The following is a 21,112-nucleotide window of genomic DNA, read 5'->3' on the forward strand; positions in this document are numbered from 1 at the left end:
GAATTTCAAATTCCAGTGTCCACAAATAGATGTAAGGGACTCGGCCACGCCCATTCATTTGCATACTGTTGGGGCTGCTTTCCCCCACCAGGACCCAGGCAGCAGGCTGAAAAGATCCTGGGGACACAAAGACCAGGTATACTCTGCCCTCTCCACTTCTGTGCAGAATAAGACCACCGGACACTCTCCTCTCCTACCTACACCTCTCTTGCAGACAGCAGAAGATGCATGTACAGGGAGTATGGAGGATTGAAGCAGACAGCTGAAAGCCAAGTATGGTGGCGCTCCAGTGGCTGAGGCAGTGGAATGCCACAAGTTTGAGATCAGCTTGGGGTATGTATTGTCAAAAAAATAAAAAATAAAAACAAAAAACCCAGACAAACAAGATACCAGTGCAATAATATTTTTGCCACTCATGGGGGTTCACACCTGCAATCACAGCACTTGGGAGGTACAGCCAGGAGAGCCAGTTGTTCAAGGGCTACAAAGAAAAACCCAAACATCACTAATCACAACTTGAAGTTAAGAGCATAGAAGGCAGGCATCCACCTGCGAGGTTGTGCCCGGGTGCTGCCCCTCAGTGTTCCCTTCTGGTCATTCATTGTCCCATCCCCTGGGAACAGACCTCTTCCCAGCTCCACCTCAGCTTGCTGAGGCACATGCAAGGCGGCATGAAATCAACAGCCTCAAGTTTGTACTGACCGGTCCCTTTTTTTCTTTTTTTAGCAAAGGAGCAGAATGTAAAGTGCCATGTCCTATAAAGCATTTAGATGTCTTTTAAGAGGTCAGTGAAGCTCTGGTGGTAGCTGCTGACCGGAGGGAAAGACTCAGGCTCAGTGAACAATTAGCATGCTCTCACTTTAAGGAACAGAAAACGGCTGGACCAGTAAGACATCGCTCAACCTGGCCCGCCATGCTAACATAGCAGAAGCCTAGAGGAAGAGGAATGTTGGAGTGGATGAATGGTGGTTGGCGCGTGAGTTACTTGTCTCGTTGCTACAATAAAATGTCTGACAAACAATGTAGGGAAGGAAGTGCTTATTCTGAGCCACAGTGGAAGGTGACAGAAGCGTGAGGCAGCTGGTCACACTGTACCTCTGGGAAGCTGATTGGTGACTGGCTGTCTCCTTTCGATTCAGTCCAGGACCCCAGCCCATGGGATGATGCTGCCCACAGTCAAGGTCTTCCTGCTTCTCTAATCTAATCCAGACAGGAGCTCATAGGCAGGCAGGCCCAGAGGTTATTCCCCAGGTAATACTAGATCTGATAAAGCTCACAAGCAATAGTAACCACTAGAGACGGTCAAGGGGACGGATGGTGGCTATGTCAACAGATAGACAGATGATGGATGGATAATGGCTAGCTGGCTGGCTGGACAGGTAAATGATGTCTGGGTGGTAGCTGGGTTATGGAGGTACATAGTGGATAGATGGGTAGATGGGCTGGCTGGCTAGACAGATGAATTACAGATGGATAGCGGACTGGGATATGTGGGTAAATAGGTGGATAGACGAGGAGGTGGATAGGTGGCTAATTGGCTAGCTGGATAGAGTATGGACGTTGGATAAATATGTAAGTATATTAACAGATAGAGGAATCCATTGGTGGATGGACTCATAGGTAAATCTGACTATATGCATGTATTCCATATGGATATATAGGTATATAGGTGAGTGGTTGGTTAGACTAATGGATTGTGGCTAGATTAATAGACAATGGCTGTTTAGCTAGCTGTGGGACAGATGATGGATAGGTGGAGGATGGAGGATGGATGAATACATTGGTTGGTAGATGGATAGAGGGACTGGCAGGTGGGATGATGGATAATGGTTGACTGTATGTATGCATGCATGTATGTGTACATATGTATGTACATGTGTATGTGTATGTATGAGTACATATGTATGTACATGTGTATGTATATGTACATATGTATGTACATGTGTATGTATGTGTACATATGTATGTACATGTGTATGTATATGTATGTGTACATATGTATGTACACGTATATGTGTATGTATGCATGCATATGTATGTACATGTGTATGTGTGCATACATATGTATGTGCATGTGTGTATAATATGTATGTACATGTGTATGTATGTGTACATATGTATGTACATATGTATGTGCCTGTCTGTCTGTATGTGTGTGTGTGTGTATGTATGTATGTATGTATGTATGTATGTATGTATGTATTATGACTAAGGTAGGTAGACAGGTGAACAGATGGATTTGTGGGTAGATTAACGGAGGTGACTAGCTGCCTGGCTGGCTGATGGGCGGGTGGGTGGACAGACTGACAAATGATAGCTGGCTGACTACATGAAGGGCTGATGAATGGAGGATGGATGGATGATATACCGGCAAGTGGATGTACTGGTGGATAATGGTTGGCTGGCTGGCTGCCTGGACAGACAGATGGATGGATGAGTGGGTGGGTGGTGGGCAGGTGAATGAGACACGCATAAGGAATAATCTGGGTGATCTAAGGGGATCTTGTACAGGTGCGTGGTAGACAGGCATTTCATTTCCATTACAGGGACCTGCTTAGCATCCTCATGGTTAGAGGAACTGAGGGAAGGTCTGGCACAGGGACCCAGTAATGTAACCTGTCTCCCTGACATGGACAGCATGTGCTCGGAGAGCACACCTGAAGTCTCTGTGGGTTGAGCAGACACCAGGAAAGGTGGCGGCAATCTGTGCTCTGCTGGTCCTCTGGGGCTGCTGGTCAGATGAGGGTACCAAGTATTGGGGGCATACAGGGTGGGTCACCAGGCATGGGAGCTGAGGAGGTCAGAGAGGATGGGGTTAGTCACCCACACTGTTTTGAGGCTCCCCAAGCACTATCCTCAGACCCTACTTCCTAGAGAACCCACCAAGTAAGGAAGGGTCACGATCTCTCCTGGATCACAGACGGCAAGACCTGAAGACATGGGAAATACATGTGAGAGACAGGACAGGCATAAGCCAGCCCAAGAGAACATCCTGGACTGCTATGTGACAGAGACCTCTAACCCTAGGGCCTGCCTTGGCTTGGCTTCTGTCTACATGTGATCCTGCCAAAGGCATCCCTCAGTGACAAAAAGGGGAGCTCTGTGTGGGCCTGCAGAGCAGCGTGAGGAGGAAAATCCAACTGCTTCCTATTTGTCCCCACTGAGCTCAGACGGCTCCGTGCACTGCCTGCAGTGGATGCGTTGTTACTCGTTATTACTCTGCGGGGCTTTGTTCCAAACGCTTTGTGCACAGTGTGAGCTCTGGGAAGAAAAGCCGCAAGCCCAAATAAATACGGCCACCCAGACTTTAGAGAGAGAGAGAGAGAGAGAGAGAGAGAGAATACTACATACTACTCAGGAGCCATTCATCTTGGATTTTGAGAAAGGATCTCTCCTCTCACTGGCCTGAGGCTAGCAGGCCAATGAGCCTGAAGGATGCACCTATCTCTGCTTGGCCAGGGCTGGGTTTACAAGCACATGTCATCAAACTTGGCTGTAAGCACCCAGACGTTAAGGGGCAGAGAACAGAAACTTTCCTCTCTGGAGCCCAGACTCACTCTGCCAGCCTGGTTATGAGGAGGCCGTTCTAGAGCAAAACTGGAGACTTGCTGAATCCTTCCCAGCTCTCTGACCTACTGGCCAACAGGTCCCTCTGCTGGAGACACCTCTTCCTGCCTAGCTCTGTCAGAAGCTCTTCGTACAAAGAAGCACACATGCTTACACTCGCACATGCACATGCGCGTGCGCGGACACACACACACACACACACACACACACACACACACACACGGCATGAGGGGCAGCCTGCAGCCTGGGCCCCACAGCAGGGAGCTGCCACTACCCCAATCTTGGCTCCCTGCAGTGTGCAAGGGAGCTCTCAGCAGCCACTGCTGTCTGTCTGCCACCTTTCTGTCACCACCACCAAACTCGTTTCAAATTGAACAAGTGAACATTTTGAAATTAGACACCCCCTCCCCGGGGGGGAAAAAAAAGGATTTCTCTCACAATAAACACATCAATGCTCATTTTCCTTATTATTCTACTTTTGGCTATTTTGTATAAAATCTTTAATTAAAGTTTTTCTTTGAAATTGTCATTATCAACCCAGAAGAAAGGAGGGTGGGGGGGAGAAAGGGACAACACAGCTGTGCAGCTATGAAGCGCTACTCGGGGCTAAATGAACTGGAACGGAGTAGGCGCTTGACGGTTATGTTCTGAGTTTTGGCTCCACGTTCTCAGCAACGCAGTCTGACTTGTCACTTTATATGGATTCCATCTGTTTACACTCTGAGGAGTATTGGCTTCCCACCGTGAACATTTCCTATTTACCAGCTGGTAGAGATGAGCCAAACCAGATAGGAAAAAATTAGACTGCATTCAGAGCCTCATAAACACAGAGTCTCAACTCAGGGACGTGCGGGGGAGTGGCGGCCAGGCATCGCTCACCTCTAACAAAGCCCTGCCTGTCTGCCTGAGTCCCTGGGCTCTGCTCACTCTGGCGCTCACCCCCGTGGGCCCAAGACGTTGCATTTTCTTTACGGAGCATATGCATACCCTGATTCTACCCAAACTGAACAAGCTTACATAAAAAGACATCTGAACGGGATCCATGGAAGTGGAGAAAAGAGGACAGACAAAAAGAGAAAAACGCAAATCAGAGAAACCCAGGAGTTGCAGTTCCTGGGGTGGAACAAAGACCTGGTTTTGGGTGTCCCCACAGGGATGTAAGGCGGGAGGTTGGAAGCCATGTACCCTGCAGCCACGCACAAGCCTGCACTTCATCTCCATTGTTAAGGCATTCACCCAAGACTATAGCTTAGAAGACCCATGACAAGAAGCCCATGCCCGTCTACCGAGGGACTCTAGGGTGCCAGGTCCCCTGGAAACACTCTCCGTTTCTCTTTTCTTTCTTTCTCTTCCTTCTCCTTCTTTTAAAAGGTTGTTGCTACTGCTTTTGTTGTTGATGATGATGTTAAAACACAGTCTCATTATGTAACCTTTGACAGGCTTATAAACTGCAATAGAGACCTGACCTTGAATTTACAGCAATCCCCCTGCCTCTGCCTCCAGAGCCCTAGGATTAGGTGCAAGCACCACCATACCTGGCTTTCCTTTCTCGCCATGTCTACATTTAGGGTAGTAGTTCTACCCAGGTAGAGTACCCCAGCTCACTCAGGACACAGCTTTACAGCAGAGAAGACTGGGCTGCCACCACGCTGGCATCCACTCTTGGATGTGTGTCATTAGAGAAGGTCCTGCTCAGAAGCAAGCAAGCACACCCAAGGGGGCTCTCAGGAAAAGTTTTCTGATGGGGCTAGCACTGGATGCTGCCATGACTTGAGCCAGTCTAAACCTCCTGAATACAAGAAGGCCAGAATCCTGTCTAAAACAGACAAGGACAAGCCCTATCACCTCCCCCAGCATGTCCCAGCAGTTTCTCTGCCTGCCAGCTCCTGAACAGCACACAGGAAGCAAGAATGATGCCTGGATCTCTGCAGTGATGACTGGGTCTCTATAGTGATGTCTGGGTCTCTGCAGTAATACTGGGTCTCTGCAGTGATGCCTGGGTCTCTGCAGTGATGCTTGAGTCTCTGTAGAGATGCTTGGGTCTCTGCAGTGATGCCTGGGTCTCTGTAGAGATGCTTGGGTCTCTGCAGTGATGCCTGGGTCTCTCTGCAGTGATGCCTGGGTCTCTGTGGAGATGCCTGGGTTTCTGTAGCAGCTCTTGAGCTGCACTTTGCCAATGTCTCCATGAACTCATAAGGCTCAGACAGACCTCGGTGAAGACAGAAGATATGGCAGACTTAGGAGACTGAGCCATGGACCAGGTAACAGCTGGATGTCGGGGGTGAAGGGCAGGAAAGGCAAGATGGAGTCTTGTATCCAGCACAGGGAGTTGGACGGACAAGATGGAGAACACAGAGAACAGCATCACACAGCTTGCACGTGATCCGAGGCTCACTCAGGGCACACTGAGGTGGGAATGCCTTTGTCGTCTCCCTTCAGCCCACGGACACCTTTTTTTTTCCTAGAAAATTGTTCCAGGTAATGTCTCCAAACCACACTCTGCCTTCCTACCTTCTTCCTGTTTGTTCAGGCTAAAGAACCTGTGGTAAGTAAGCACAGGTCCCTGGAGTCTTACTTTTCTTCAGGCCAGGCTCAGCCTGGCACCCGCTGAGCTCTAAGGCTCCCAATGGTCACGGTCTTTCCCCCTCTGACAAACCCACAAAGCCCACTACCCTTGTCTCTCAACTGGCTTCCACATAACAACAGACACTGCTTTATTCAAAACTAAATCTTCTTATTCAAGATGACCAGCGAAAAACAGAATAATACCCCCATCGAGGAAATTTCTCTACTTTGCAAAAGACACTACAGAAAACCACAACCAATTAGAATGCAGAGTCATGGAGCCCAGTTCTAACTGACATATCCACAGAGCAACTCCTGCACCCAAGACTCAGGGACATTATGGAGAATGGGGACAGAAGGAGTGTAAGAGCCAAGAACTGGAGAGTTTGCTGTGAGATTGTATCTCCTTGGAAGGTCAGAAGCTACACCCTTAAAGTTTCACCAACATGATTCCCTAGACACGAGCTGAGCAAGGATGACTCCAATAAACATGCTAATGTAGACAGGGAAAGCTCACAAGGCTACAGCTCCAGATAAGCAAGGACAGGCTATGAAGGAAGGAAAGCTGAGAGCAGGAGAAACAGTCTTCCTCTGGGAGAAGCACATCAATTGGTTATCCATAGCAAATGGTCAGCCCTGAAAACACATACAAGTAATATTATACAGAATGAGCAATTTGTACTTATGCATTTGGAAATCTAAGTGTATGTGTATATATGCATATGTGTATGTGTGTATGGATGGATGGATGGATGGATGGATGGATGGATGGATGGATGGATGATTAATGAATAAAGAGGTCATGGGGCTGCTTCACAGTCACAGCAGCTGACTATGATTTGCCTCATGCTCTAGCAGAGACTTGGTTTTGCCAGCTGCAGATAACTGCTGCAACTGTGTGACCCTTGGAATTCTGGGAACTTTTCAGAAGGTATACAAATGCTAGGGCCTTGAGGTAGGCTGTTGGTTGGACGTTGGTTAGTTGTTATTGTTGGCTGATGTTTGTTTAGTTGTGTACAAAAAAAGAAACAAGAATAAATTAGATATCCTGACAGCAAAGATCAAACTTGCCCCAAGGAATTAGACAGCCCTAACCAACAGGAAGTAGTCTAACAATATACATCACCCCCTTTCTGACCTCTGACTTTATTCGGTGTTAAGGGCTTAAAAGGGTGAAGGGGAAAGGATGGAAAAGGAAGAAAGAATAAAGGAGCAAACACTGGCTACGTCATATATTTCAGCTCTTAGTCATCAGGGAGTGGAACTCATAGGATTAGGGGTGGGAGGTGTAGCCTTGTTAGAGGAAGAGGGCGGGGCTTTGAGGTTTCAAAAGCCCATGTCAGGTCAGGTTCTTGCTGCCTCCCTCAGCCTGTGGAGCAGGGTGTAGCTGTCAGCCACTGCTCCAGTGCTGTACTTCCTTCTGATGCTGTAAGCAAGCCCCTAATTAGGTGCTTTCCTTTTTTTTTTTTTTTTTTTTTTTTGTAAGAGTTGCTTTGGTCAGGATGTCCAGCAATAGGATAGTGTTATGTGATTTGTATATGCTCGGCCCAGGGAGCGGCACTATTAGAAGATGTGGTCCCGTTCGAGTAGGTGTGGCCCTGTTGGAGTAGGTGTGTCACTATGGGTGTGGGCTTTAAGACCCTCATCCTAGCTGCCTGGAAGCCAGTATTCTGCTAGCAGCCTTCAGACGAAGATGTAGAACTCTCAGCTCCTCCTGGACCATGCCTGCCTAGATGCTGCCATGTTTCCCCGCCTTTATGATAATAAACTGACCCTCTGAACCTGTGAGCCAGCCCCAATGAAATGTTGTCCATATAAGCTGCCTCGGTCAGGATGTCTAGTCACAGCAAGAGAACAGTAACTAAGGCACAATGCTTCTCAGTCTCAGAGTCAATGAACAAACAGGAGGAAGGCAGAACAGCCCAGTGTGGGGTTTAGAAGTCTCCAGGAAGGAAATTCCCCAGTGGCTAAAGAGAAAAGATGAAGGTTTTCCCACCTCCGTGAGTTCAGAATGACTTAGGATCACCATGTGTTCTCCCTGGACAGCAAAACCCATGGGCATCCTCACCTGCAGCCGGATGAGAGCATGCAGTGTTAAAGAGTAAGTGGAGGGGCAGGGCAGGCAGATGCGGATGGCTGAGCAAGACAGGCTAGGGTGATGCTTCTCCTCGGCACACCTATGAGGCTGGATCCCAGAAGAGGTAAATGTGGATTCCAGCAGCACAGGGCTGGCTCCCTGTCCCCTCCCCCTGCCATGGCTTTAAACCACATGTTGTCTCTTCACTTGTCACTTGAGAACTACTGGTGTTTCTTCCACATGTAAATGTTCCCTAATTTTTCCAGCCACCTCTGTGTGCCCAGCACATGGCAAGCTCTTTTTATTTTCTCACAGAAGCACCACCTAATGACACCATTTCCTAGCTTCTTAGGTGAACAACAGTCCCAGGGGAGAACAGCGTTCTCTGGGCCACTCAACATTGGGGTCCAGAATCCCCTACTCAGGCTGCCCGGTTCCTCACTCTGTGCAAACGCTTGACTATCCCCACACACTTCTGTCTGTGCTATTGGTTGGCCGAATGTAGGATGTGTAGCTTAAGAGTCAAAAAGATAAAACTTCATCTGCAATAACTATAAATTCCAATTGAGTCCTTGATACGGTTTCCTCGTGAAACTTCAGTGAATTAATAATAGATCAAGCAAAAATAGCATCTGGGCTTGAAGTCCTTTTGGTACGAGTTTCCGATAGAGAGGCAAGTGGTTGTTTTTTTGGTGTGAGTTGAGCGTGGAAGCACTGTTCTTCATTTAGCTGCACGGAGGCACGTGGAGGGAGCTGTGACATTATTAATCACTATATTCAGTTATGATTGATGGGCTTTTCTGCGGGGAGGAAGAAGTGCCTCAGATACAATCTGTCCCAACAGCTCTGCGATATGCTAATATTTTCTTCAGATGAAAGAGATGTGTTCAAATCCCTGCCATAGCCGGTGATTGATACTGAGAGCTCCAGAGAGACCAAGGAAGCAGGACTGAGAAGATGGACCAGGTTAAGCAGGGGCTAGAAGCCTGTGGGTTTAGGAAATGACCTCGGTTTCAGTTTGACATGCCTTTCTTTTTAGTGTGTGTATGTGTGTGTGTATGCGCGTGCATGTGTGTGTATGCAGGGGGACTAGTGTGCAGGCATGTGAATGTTCATGTAGAGGCCAAAAGTCAATCTCAGGTAGCCTTCCACAAGAGCCAACCATGTTTTTTGAGACAGAATCTCTCACTAGGACCTGGAGCACACAGATAGGCTAGGCTGACTGGCCAGTAAGCTGCAGAGACAAACCTTCACCTGCCTAGCCCTGGGATTTACAAGCTTGTATTACAATGCTTAGCTTTTTTACATAGATTCTAAAGACTGGACTCAGGTCCTCATGCTTGCAAGGCAAGCTTACTTCTCCAGATGAGCCATCTCCCCAGTCCTAACTATAGCTTTGTAAATGCATTTTTAAAAGAAAGCTCACCTGTCTAGGAAGGATCACCTATCTGACTTTTGTGACTTCTCCACTGGGGTAGCAGAGAACAAGCAGGAAACTCTCTTGAATGATTCACCAATTATCTCTGAAATGATGCAGGCTGTGTCCTACAATTCTGAAGCACCAGGGTAATCCTATCAAAGCCGTGTGGGATCACTTGGTGTCCAACAGACATGGTAGTCACAGCTGACTGGGTCGACCAGATGTTCCAGCATCACAAATACCCAACCCCTGGAATCCTTTCTACTTTTGAGAGTTTCTTTAACTTGGAAAGCCACACAATGTGAACAGCCTGGGCTTTTGGCTGTTTCTCCTTTTATGCCTCCTTAACTGTATGACATATGCTTGAATTCCAGACTTGGGTTTAGAACTGTTTTTGTGTGTGGCAGGTTGAGAAAGGTCTGGAGTCCTGCCTGTTCTCACTGGGTGCCTGAGCAAGGCAGAACCTCTTGGGGCTTCTCAACTAGCCTCTATACATGGCAATTAGTGCTTCTCACCCAGGGATAGGGTGAAGTAATCTTCCTTATCTTAGCCTCATCTTCCGTCCCTACTGAACCTCATGTGGGGGTCCACAGATGACAAAACAGAGCAAAGACTGATGTCTGACTATGCACTGACATTTCCCTTTGATCCCATTTGGTCCTACTGGAGTCCTGACTTCAAAATTATCAACTGGATAAGTCTGAGGTTTTGGACTTATCCAGCACCCCAGGATGGTGCTAGGACCTGCAAGACAAACTAGGGTAAAGGCATAGGTAACTTGGCTGGGAAGGGGTGGGAAAGGGCTACATGCCAGAGAAAACACAGGGGAAAAGTGAGCGCTCCACAGACAGACAGACAGACAGACAGGCGGTCTCATGGGCAGGGGAGCTTCCTTTACCACTGCTGTGGAGGCAACAGAGGCTGCTCTCAGATGAAGAGTGATCCTGGCTAGGGACTTGGCCAGGTTTATGTATGCTGAATACAAAAACAGCCACAGCACGTTTGCTGAGAGACCCAGAAAGCAGGGTCGCTCAGAGTGGAGGTAAGGAGTCTGGAGCTGGGGTATCTTCTCCACCCACAGCTGTGTCCCCATGGCCAGGCTGCTCACCCCTTCCTCAGTTTCCCCCAGGGATGAGAGTGGTGCTACTTTGCGAGAATCTCTGGAGACAGGTTCAATAGAGGCTCCCAGAAGAATCCTAGTTAACACTCATTCTTTTACCCCTACTGTGACTAGAGCAGGCAAAAGTCACACACTGATAAAGGTTCAGAAGAAAATCTTCCCAACCCAACCCCCCCCCACCTCCTTCTCCTCAACAAGCTTGCCATTCTCTACTGCTGTGGTTTTCCTGGCTGGCCACCTGATGCACGGGAGGGAGCCTGCCACCACATGAGAGGGCACACAGGGCTGGCTTGGGCTGCTGGTGGGGACCAGTTCATTTCCAGGCTGAGGGTGCAAGAGGGTGAGGGGAACAGCCCAGCTGTGAGGAGGAGGAAGACGCTTGCCCTTGTGCCCTAATTGCTTTTCTGTTGCTGTGATAAACTGTCCTGACCAAAAACCTCCTTAAGGAAGAAAGGGTCTGTTTGGTTTATAATCCCTGGCTGGCGCCAGCCATCACTTTAGGGAAGTCAGGGCGGGAAGCCAGGAGCTGGTCACACCCTTTGCACAATCAAGAGCAAAGAGAGACTAAACACTTACCTGCTGCTTATGTCTGACTTGCTGTCTTCATTCGTCCTCAGTTCAGGGCCCACCCTGTGGAACGTTCTAGGTGTGTCTTTCCGCCTCAGTTAACATCAAGGCAATCCCTGATAGACATGCCCATCGGCCAAGCTGATCTAGACAATTCTTCATTAAGACTATCTTCCCTTGATTCTAGGTTGTAGCAAGATTAGTTTAAACCTAACCAGCAACCTTGCTTTGGGGCAGCTCCTTGGAAGAACAGGGGAAGTGGCTTTGAAGTGTTTCACTTTGAGCTCGAGAGGCAATCAGATAGAGAAGTCAGTTCCCTCTCCTCCCATTCCTTCACCTTCCCTCTCACCCATCCTCCCTTCCCAGTAGTGAGAAGCAGAGGTTAACTGGCCCTTACCTGGAAAAATGTCACTTATCTGTGTGGCCAAGAAAGTGCCACCCAGTGTTCTGTTAAGGGTTTGGCATGGAGAAACAGCCTCTCTAGTCATCAGAGGCAGGGAACCCACTGATCACACTAGGATCTCCACCTACATTACTCCTCTCGTTACGGTGCCATGGTGAATCCCAACATGGAGACCGGAAAGCAGAGTAGTGAGAAGCCTGGCCAATGCCCACCTCCCCCAGGAAGCCACCAGGATGCCTGTAACTCTCTAGAGCCCACTGTCTCCCTAGTCTCCAGGAATGAGGAACCTGAACACCAGAGAGGTTCAATGGAGGCTCAGCGACACACAACCAAAGAGAGGTCCAATGGAGGCTCAGTGACACACAACCAAAGAGCTTATTTGTGAGTGTGTGAGGTCCAGGAAGGATTCAGGGTGAGTGGAGTGGCCCTGAGTGTAGACTAAATTTGAGCCAAGACTAGGAAGGATCTTCTGAGGATGCCCTGAGAATGTCTTCGGCTGACATGGGAGTGGCACCTCTCCACACAAAGCCACACAGCAAATCACTGAACTGAGACAGAGCTTGGGAATGAATCATCCAGCCCAAGACTATGCTCTGGCTGACAGATGAAGGCACAACCTGAAAGCCCAGGGGTTCACTGGACAGTGAGGGTAGCCATGAACATACTTTAGAAAGTCTGAGTCAGAAGGCAGATGTTGATAAACCAGCTATCAGATCACCTTCACCATGGTAAAAATAAATAAATAAATAAATAAATAAATAAATAAATAAATAAATAAATAAATAAATGTCATGCATGCCAGCACTGGGATCCAGCTAGTCTGCCCATGTGTCAGGTGCTGGTTTCAGAAGGTTAATTTATTTGCACATGAGCAAATCTGACCTCCAGATTCAGAGGCATGTGCATGTATTCTTGGCTCTAATAAGCCGTGTGTGCCTGTAGTTACAACAAATGAGTGTGCTTTCATTCCAGCCCTGGAAGGAAGGCACAGAAAGTGCCGAACTCCACCAATCCCATGACCATCTCCATAGGCTCTAGCATGACCAGGTAACCACTACCAGGATCCGGGGAACGGACAAAGGACTTATGGGTCAGCAGCTAGGTCTGCTCAGTGTGGTGGCCCTGTGTGGGGTGCATAGTGGAAGAAATGTTTTGTGTCATTTTCTGGGTTCTGCCTCCCCTCAGAAAGAAGCTGTAGCTGGCAGCTCGCCTCTACTCCGAGCTGCCTGACTCCTCTTAGTGGCACTTCCTTCAGGGTGAGCACTGTTGTCTACAGTTACACATGGTGAAACCAAGGCCTTGCCTGAGGCCACCTGACTGGAAGATGTCAGTGTCCTCAGACAGGAATCAGTCCATGACAGTGTCTAAAGTTAGGTTTTGCTTGGTGCAGTCGGGGTTGTAGATAGAACTGGAGTGGTGAGGTCCACTGGTGAGAACACCTGGCCAAGTGGCCCCAGCACTTCTGGGATGGAGTCTGGCCTTTCACCCTCATAGTCTGGTCCAAACCCGTACTCACTCACTCACAGGCGGCTTCCATGGGGAGGAAGTCAGACTGAAAAAACGCTGGAGAGTGCGGATCCCCGCTTTCAGATGTGATCACAGAATGGGAGCTTTGCTGTTGATAACTGACAACCCCCACCCATGACCACAAACTGTGGACTGTTGGTGACACCTCCTAGCTATCCAAAAGCTGTCCCAGTGGGGATGACCACCCCAAACAGCTGGCTTTCCAGGGAGCATTTTGTGATAAATACACCTCATACAGAGACAAATAAAAGAAAAAACCAAAACAGGTACTCCTAGTACCAAGTGCTTCTACAGAATAACCCATGGGCTGGCTACACAGGGGTCGGGGCCAGGGCTCCAACTCAGAATGACTCATGTGACTCAGGTTTGGGGACACACAGTACTCTGAAACAACAGTTACAAGATCCTTCTGCTGTGGACTGGACAAGCCACCCAGGAACTGGAGACAAACATTTCGTGGCCCTCTGGTTATTTTTGAGTTTGAAATGTATGAAAGTCTCAGAAGAGTTCAAAAAAGAAAGAAAATGTGTCCAATTTCAAACCAACATATTGAATCCAGTAAATTAAGCCACGATTCTCAAACTGCTCATGGAACTGACAGGCTCTGATGCATTTTAAAAAGGCATCTCAGCTCCAAGCCTGGTATGGCATCTCCACCCCCCACCTCGCCATGCTGAGACCTAACCAAGTGGTAAAGTAGCTCTATCTGCTCCCTGCAGTTCACACGGTAGCTCCCGGGGCTAAGTGACCCCTCACTGGAAAACCCTGTGCTTGGCACTGACTGGTTATTTTCTCCACACTGCCGGTTACTGCTCAGGAAAAGTTGTGTCGTCATCCTGACGAGAAACTCAAGTCTGACACAGAAACAGGACAGGCAGCCTGCTCACACACACGCCTTGAGTTAACACAAGAGACAAGATCACTGTCAGGAGCCACAGCGTGGCAGGTGGGGTGCCAGAGCGCACACACGCTGCCCTCTTTCACAGAGCCCACGTGAGTAGGACCCCTCACTGGGGTCACCAGCCTGGGCTGGCCGAGGATGGAGTAGGGCACCTTTTTTTAAATCCCTGTTACCTTTTCAGCGAGTTGGACTTCTTTGAGTGTTCGTCTGTTATCTAGTTCGTTTTCATTTACCCTTGAAAATAAAATAAAAATAATTTTTGTTAACATTTCCCCCAGGGACAGATGTTGACACTGAACCTGCACGGCGCTGAGTCCTGGGCTTTCTGAACCTCTTCTCCAGGAGCATGGGCATCCCTGGGCCTCGGTTTCCTCATCAGTAAATGGAAGTACGGTATCTACCGTCTTCAGGGGGTGTGGGGACTTGATGGACACCAGGTCTCACCTCAGCTGAGCCTACAGCACTGTTCCGGGCCTGGGCTCTCCAGATCCCAGCCTGTAATACTCTTTGCTACTGTACTTCATCTGACTACAGTAGATACCAGGTCCTATCTGACCCCAGGAGCCTCTTGGTAAAGGACTTCCGGGTCACCATGTGCCTGTCACATACTTAGCTCCATCTGCTCCTCCTCTCAGCTCTCCTGGGGTCTGCAGGATCTGTGTAGCTACCAGGCCTCAGAGCTTTCTTTAAGACTGACTGGGGGTGAGGGGGTGGAGGTCTTTTGCTGAGCAGAGAACAGAAGAGGCACAGCCCGGTCCTCTCTCCTGCATGCCAGCTCTCCATCACCTCCCACACAGCCAGGCAAGGCTGGGGTGGTGAGCGGGACATCACCCCACTCCCCCCCCCCGCCCCCGAGTGACAGCCACACATGGAAAAACAAGAGTGTGGAGTAGTTGGGTACCAGGAAGAGGATGATGGGGATCGGGGTTGGGGGAAGCTAGAGGCCAGACAATGGGTAATCTTTGGGGTAAAGGTAATAAGAGGCCTCTGCTCAGGTGTCATGTGAGCTAAAGGACAACACAGATTTCCTGGCCATACAAAGGAGACATCAGGCAGCCCCCAAGGCAGTCACTCAGCACACAGGTGTCAGCATTACGCAGCTGGAACTGGATGAACGGGATAGAGAAACACAAGGAAGTTTAAAGACAGCGGGGTATTGTGGGCTATAACAGGGACTTCTAACTGAGGGGCAGTGAGGTCCTATCACTTTATGTGTGTAGGAGGAAGCCAGTGTTGAGAGCTGTTAGTTCCACGCCCACATTAAAGACAGGACAGGTCAGCAATCCAATTTTGTGTTATCCGTGTTAACGCAAGCTTCTTAATACTGCCTTAGTGGCATATTCAGTCAATGAAAAATGCTGTCCATGGGATATACTTAAGAGTTAAAGAATACAAATCGATAAGGAGTGTAGAATAGCACAACTTTTTAAATCCTTTCTCTTCCCCTTTCTGTGTGCCTACGCCTACATCTTTCTCTAACTCCAACTAGTCAGTATTTGTCTTTTAAGCAAAACGTTTACAATGATTAAGTCTTTAACATACATCTCCTGTAACCAGCAGTTACTCTAACTCTCTGTAGAAAGAGGATTTCCATCTTTTCTCCTCAACTCTTTGTCCTTCTACTGAAGCTATCTTCATTTGTAAAAGCCAGTAGCTGGGCTTTACCCCGTCTGCAGCCTCTACCCTTTTTCTGAGCATTTACCCTGTTACATAACGCATGATACGCACAGGAGTCTGGATCTGACAATCTGCTTCCTGGTCTTTATTTTTGCCACTTGTTCTAGATTTCTCTCTCCTTTCTTATTTCTAGGTTAAATTTTTTTAAAAAAAATCATTTCCTTTTCCCCTGTCTGGAAGTTAAACATTTGCATCTGTGATCTTTGAGCTGGCCTAACGATCACAGTGTACAGATGTCAGACTTGTGTGCCAAGTTAAAGCACCCAGACTCTTGTCAGAAACCAGCGGAGCTCAGAAGACTCCAACTCAGTCCATCCACTCTGTCTCCTGCCTGGTATTTGAACTCCAGACCTTTTATTGAAGGCACAGTCATGCTGGACCATTTATACAGCCAAGCGTGTTTCCATTTAGTCGGTTTCGAGATGTTCATTGTTTTTCTGTGCTGTCCCTAAAACCTCAGGCCTTCCAGCCTGACCGTTTTTCTTTGGACTCTTCTATACTGCTAAGCCAGCATCTCAGAGTAGCTGTCTGTCGTCACAAATGAAATTTAAAATATTTTTACTTGGCCCCAAGTCTTTATTTTGTAAGATGTTTCCCATTCCCTCTTTTCCTGAGACAGGGTGTTACTGGGAACCCGAGTTTCACCTCCTCCTCTTCTCCTCCCCCCCACCCCGGCTCCATCTCACCTCCCAGACTGAACTGGCCTTGGAAGCATTCGAGTTCCAGAGAAGGTCATGTATCAGACTTCCTTTCCTACACACAGGCCCCTCTCCTGACGGATGTGAACTGTGGCCTCTTTGCAGCAAACAGCCCGTCACCCCAACAAGCCCCACTTCTCTCAGCTGCCAGCCTTGGTTCTTCAGGTCTTCTGTGATGAGGCTACCTGCCTAGAACCAGCTATGCATCCCCCTGCCCTTTGAATCTGTGCTCTTCTAGTGCTGCCTGTTTTATCCATTCGAATCTTGGTTGCCTGCCTGGGGAAGCAACTGCACGCCACAAGACCTGTTCTCTGATAGGGAACTCAGCTTCAACACTCCAGAAACTTTTTCAGAACTCTGCGGTTAGACTTCAAAGGTAGAGTTCAGAACATCGCCAAGATCGGGATGCTGTTAGACATGAAAGACCGTTACAATTCATCCAGTTAGCAGAGTGTCAATGACTGTCATCAGTTGCTGCTCACCAGAAGCAATCACAGTGGTTATACTGGCTCATCGTGGCTGGGCACATAGCATGCTGCAGAGCTTGCCTAGTGTGGGCAAAGCTGTAGCTGGTTCCCCTGAACCCCCTAACCCTCTATAAACATACGGGAAGAAAAGGAGGATAGTACCTCTCTTTTAGTAAGTCACTCCATGGTTGTTTCTGTAGGATCAACAGTAACAGTGTCTATATTACAGAGAACACAAGTGCTTCCCCACACTGGAGACAGCCGTCCTCATTCTGAATGTAGCACAGACTTAAATATCCCAAGGGTTATATCTGCATCTACAGGCAAACTATCCCTTCCTGATGGTGCCTCCACTCTAGTCAGCTTGCTACAGGAGCTCCGGTGTAGTGAGAGTGGCCAGGGCAGGAGAGAAGTGATGGAGAACACTTCTGGCCCAATCTTTCCTCAGCACGCCAATGTGTGGAGTGTGGCCTCCACAACTGTGTCTCCAGGAGGGAGGTGCTGCTGCCACAGTAAGTCTCACCTCTGCCACAGCAGAGACTTGAGCTGTTAGTCTGCTACAGTCTCATGATTGGAAGTTAAGCAGCGATCACAGGTTGCCCCTCGTCTTATGTGAGTTGCTATGAATAAAACATCCAGGACCTGCCTGGCACACACTAGACTGAATACAGTAAGCAAAGGTGTGATTCTGCTGTTGCCAGTGATGGAGGCTCAACTCCTGGCATGGAAATTAACAGAACTCCACACAACAGCCTTCCCAAGCCTGGCTTCGCACCAGAGCAGGCATCGAGGCACGCTGCAGACCGTGAGTGGCTCATCCCTAACTGACCAGAAGCAGCAACTCCCAGTTGTCCAGCATCACAAGACAGCTGTACTGCATGCCTCTAGCTAGCAGAAGACTGGGACTCAGAGGCCACATGTGATCATGTGACTGCTACTGCATGTTCACAACTTCCACATGGTCTTAGTTATCTTCTCGCAGTGATGAAATGGAGGTTCCAGCTGCCAGGCAACAAGTGGTACAGCAGAGTCTGGTCAGCCCATGGCAGCTTGTAACACAGAGCAGTTTCGGTAAAGTAACTGACAGGGTAGAGACAGACCACAGGGCACACCGCCCCATCCCAGTGAGTTTGTTCCTCAAACCAGACTACACCTTCCAAAGTTTAATCACAAGCTGACAGTCTACTCCAGATTTCAATCCAACACTGGGCTAACCCATTCATGAAGACAGAGTCCTCATCATCCAATCACTTTCCAAAAGCCCATCATCTGTCAATCAAGGCCCCATCCATAAGCCTATAAGAGACAGTTTCTAGTCACACCAACACACAGCATCATAAGGTTACAAATCTGTAAGCTGGTGTCCTAGTCAGGGTTAGTATTGCTGTGACGAAACACTGACCGAAAGCAACAGAGAGGAAAGGGTTTATTCAGCTTACATGTCCATATCACTGTTCATCATCGAAGGAAATCAGGACGGAAACTCAATCAGGGCAGGAGGCTGGAGGCAGGAGCTGACGCAGAGGCCATGAGAAGGAGCTGCTTACTGGCTCGCTCAGCCTGCTTTCTTACAGCACCCAGGACCACCAGCCCAGGGATGGCACCACCCACAATGGGCTGCCCTGCCCCATCAATCACTAAGTAAGAAAATGCCCCACAGGCTTGCCTGTAACCCCATTTTACAGAGGCATTTTCTCAGTTGACATTTCCTTCCTTCAGATGACGTTAGTTTGTGTCATGTTGACATAAAACTGTCCAGCACAGTCAGACAACCACAGTGATGGGCACACTGTGGCAAGAAGAGAGGGCGGTACTGCATCCGGCAAAGGGGGGTGGGGAGAGGTCTTGATCTCATTCTTACTAACAGCACAGAATTCTGGGATTGATCAGTACTTTCTCACTGTCTTTATAGTTCTCTGATTTTTAAACATTGATTAATTTACTTTTTTTTTTTTGGACATGATACATGTGGAGGTCAGAGGACAACTTGTGGGAAAACTATTCGTTCACTGTGTGGGTTCCAGGGATTGAACTCAGATCATCAGGCTTAGCAGCACATGTCTTTACCCATTGCGCCATCTTGCTGGCGCTCTCAGTGACGCTGACATTCTGCATCCATTTCACCATAATGTGACCAGTTAGGTGGTTCTTTGTCTGGCTTGAGATTCCCATTTATTCCTGTTTGTTCTCTCTCTCTCTCCTTTCTCTGTCTCTCTCTCTCTCTCTGTCTCTCTCTCTCTCTCTCTCTCTCTCTCCTTCCTCCAGTAAGATACTAGGAGAAGTCTGTGGTGCCGGGGCCTAGATCTTGGATTTCCAGGCCTCTGGAACTCTCAGCAGTAATTTCCACTCTTAGAAATTACCCAGACTGGGCTGGAGAGATGGCTCAGTGGTTAAGAGCACTGACTGCACTTCCAGAGGTCCTGAGTTCAAATCCCAGCAACCACATGGTGGCTCACAACCATCTGTAATGAGATCTGATGCCCTCTTCTGGTGTGTCTGAAGACAGCTACAGTGTGTATTCATATATAAAAAAAAAAAATAAATCTTAAAAAAAAAAAAAAAAGAAATTACCCAGACTGCATGTCTGTTATAGGCACACGGAACAAAGCAGGACAGATCTTCCTGGAAGAGCCATGTCAAGTGCCCTCTTCCTCCCAACCTTTGTCCTGTGTGCCTGTCATCTCTGCTTTGTATCTCTGTGTATTTCTGCGCGACATCCATCAGAGCTGACTTCCAGGCCACTGGTGTTCTTTCCAGCTGGGTTTACTCCTGGTTTTCACCAATCTACTAAGTTTGTTCCTCTACTCAGCATCCTGAGTTCCACTGTGCACCAATGCGGCCAACAGGGCTCTTCTCTTTGGGTCTCTCCACTGTGGCGGCACACTTGGTTTTGCCTCTTGTCTTCTTTACTTCAGATGGACAATAAAACTGAGCATAGGAACTTACTAGGAGTGGACAGGAATTCACTATGATGTGGACAGGAATTCACTATGACTTAGCCAAAGCCCATAGACCCAAAGCCTACTGTACAGAAAGTATTCCCCCTCTGGACTCTAATTTTCACTTTACTTTGGCCTCTTCGAAGAGCCCTACTCTTGACAGTACACTAATAAATTAAAATGCTTATACATTGAATATATATATTTAACTTTTTCTCCAGCATTTTCATTGTGTTCCACAGAAATGCTGTACATGACCTGCTGTATCTTGGGACAAGACTTGATCAGAACACATGGTCTCCTACCATCAAGAGGATTCAGCTTCACAGAAAGTCAGAATCTTTCAAGTCTAGTTTAAATCATTAGCCTTTTATGGTTAAGAAAATAATTTAGAGTCCTTCTCATCTCAAATTATTAGACTAAGGTTTCATACTAAGACGCACACACAGATCTCTTGCTTTCCGATTTTTTCCAACTCATCAGGGTTTAGGGTTTTTTTGTTTGTTTGTTTGGTTGGTTGGTTTGGTTTTTTGTTTTTATTTGTTTTGGTTTTTCAAAACAGCTTTTTAGTTTACTTTTTAACAAATAACATTTAGATAGGCTATGATATACCCAACAATATTTTTCTAGAAATAGATCAAGAGACTAGAGATAGTCTGTATCGCACCGGTCATTCCTCTGAATGACTATGGAAAGCACACAGTTGGATGACTTACCCAACATGGAACACTGAGGCCTCCCAGCCATGCACTCACTATATATCAGTATGTCTCTGGTACTGTGACAGCAATACCAAGTCTGGGCAATTTATAATGAAAAGAACTGTGTTTGGCTTGTAGTTAAGGAGCTGGTTAAAGAACTGGAAAGTCAGAGCTTAGGGTCTCTAATGAGGCCTCATGCTCTTTCAGCAAATGGCAGCAAGTGGAAGGGCAGGGTGTGTGTGGAAGACAAGATGTGTGGAGGAGCGGGCACGTGTGGAGGAGCAGAAGTGTGTGGAGGAGCAGGCGTGTGTGGAGGAGCGGGTGCGTGTGGAGGAGCAGGCACGTGTGGAGGAGCGGGCGCGTGTGGAGGAGCGGGCACGTGTGGAGGAGCGGGCACGTGTGGAGGAGCGGGTGCGTGTGGAGGAGCGTGTGGAGGAGCAGGCACGTGTGGAGGAGCGGGCGCGTGTGGAGCAGCAGGCACGT

The 21,112-nt window shown here is 48.2% G+C and overlaps 1 protein-coding gene across 2 annotated transcripts in view; it reads right to left on the minus strand.

The window, feature by feature from the left end:
• The window catches only part of Efcab6 (EF-hand calcium binding domain 6), a 173,170-nt gene that overhangs the window by 126,430 nt on the left and 25,628 nt on the right, over nt 1-21,112 (minus strand). For both annotated transcript variants that reach the window (XM_028788767.1, XM_028788766.1), the window contains exon 4: nt 14,321-14,381. In XM_028788767.1, the coding sequence (XP_028644600.1) occupies nt 14,321-14,381 (61 nt within the window). The remainder of the gene's footprint in view (nt 1-14,320; nt 14,382-21,112) is intronic.

Source organism: Grammomys surdaster, unplaced genomic scaffold, assembly GCF_004785775.1.
Source record: "Grammomys surdaster isolate TR1022 unplaced genomic scaffold, NIH_TR_1.0 125767, whole genome shotgun sequence".
Lineage (NCBI taxonomy): Eukaryota > Metazoa > Chordata > Mammalia > Rodentia > Muridae > Grammomys > Grammomys surdaster.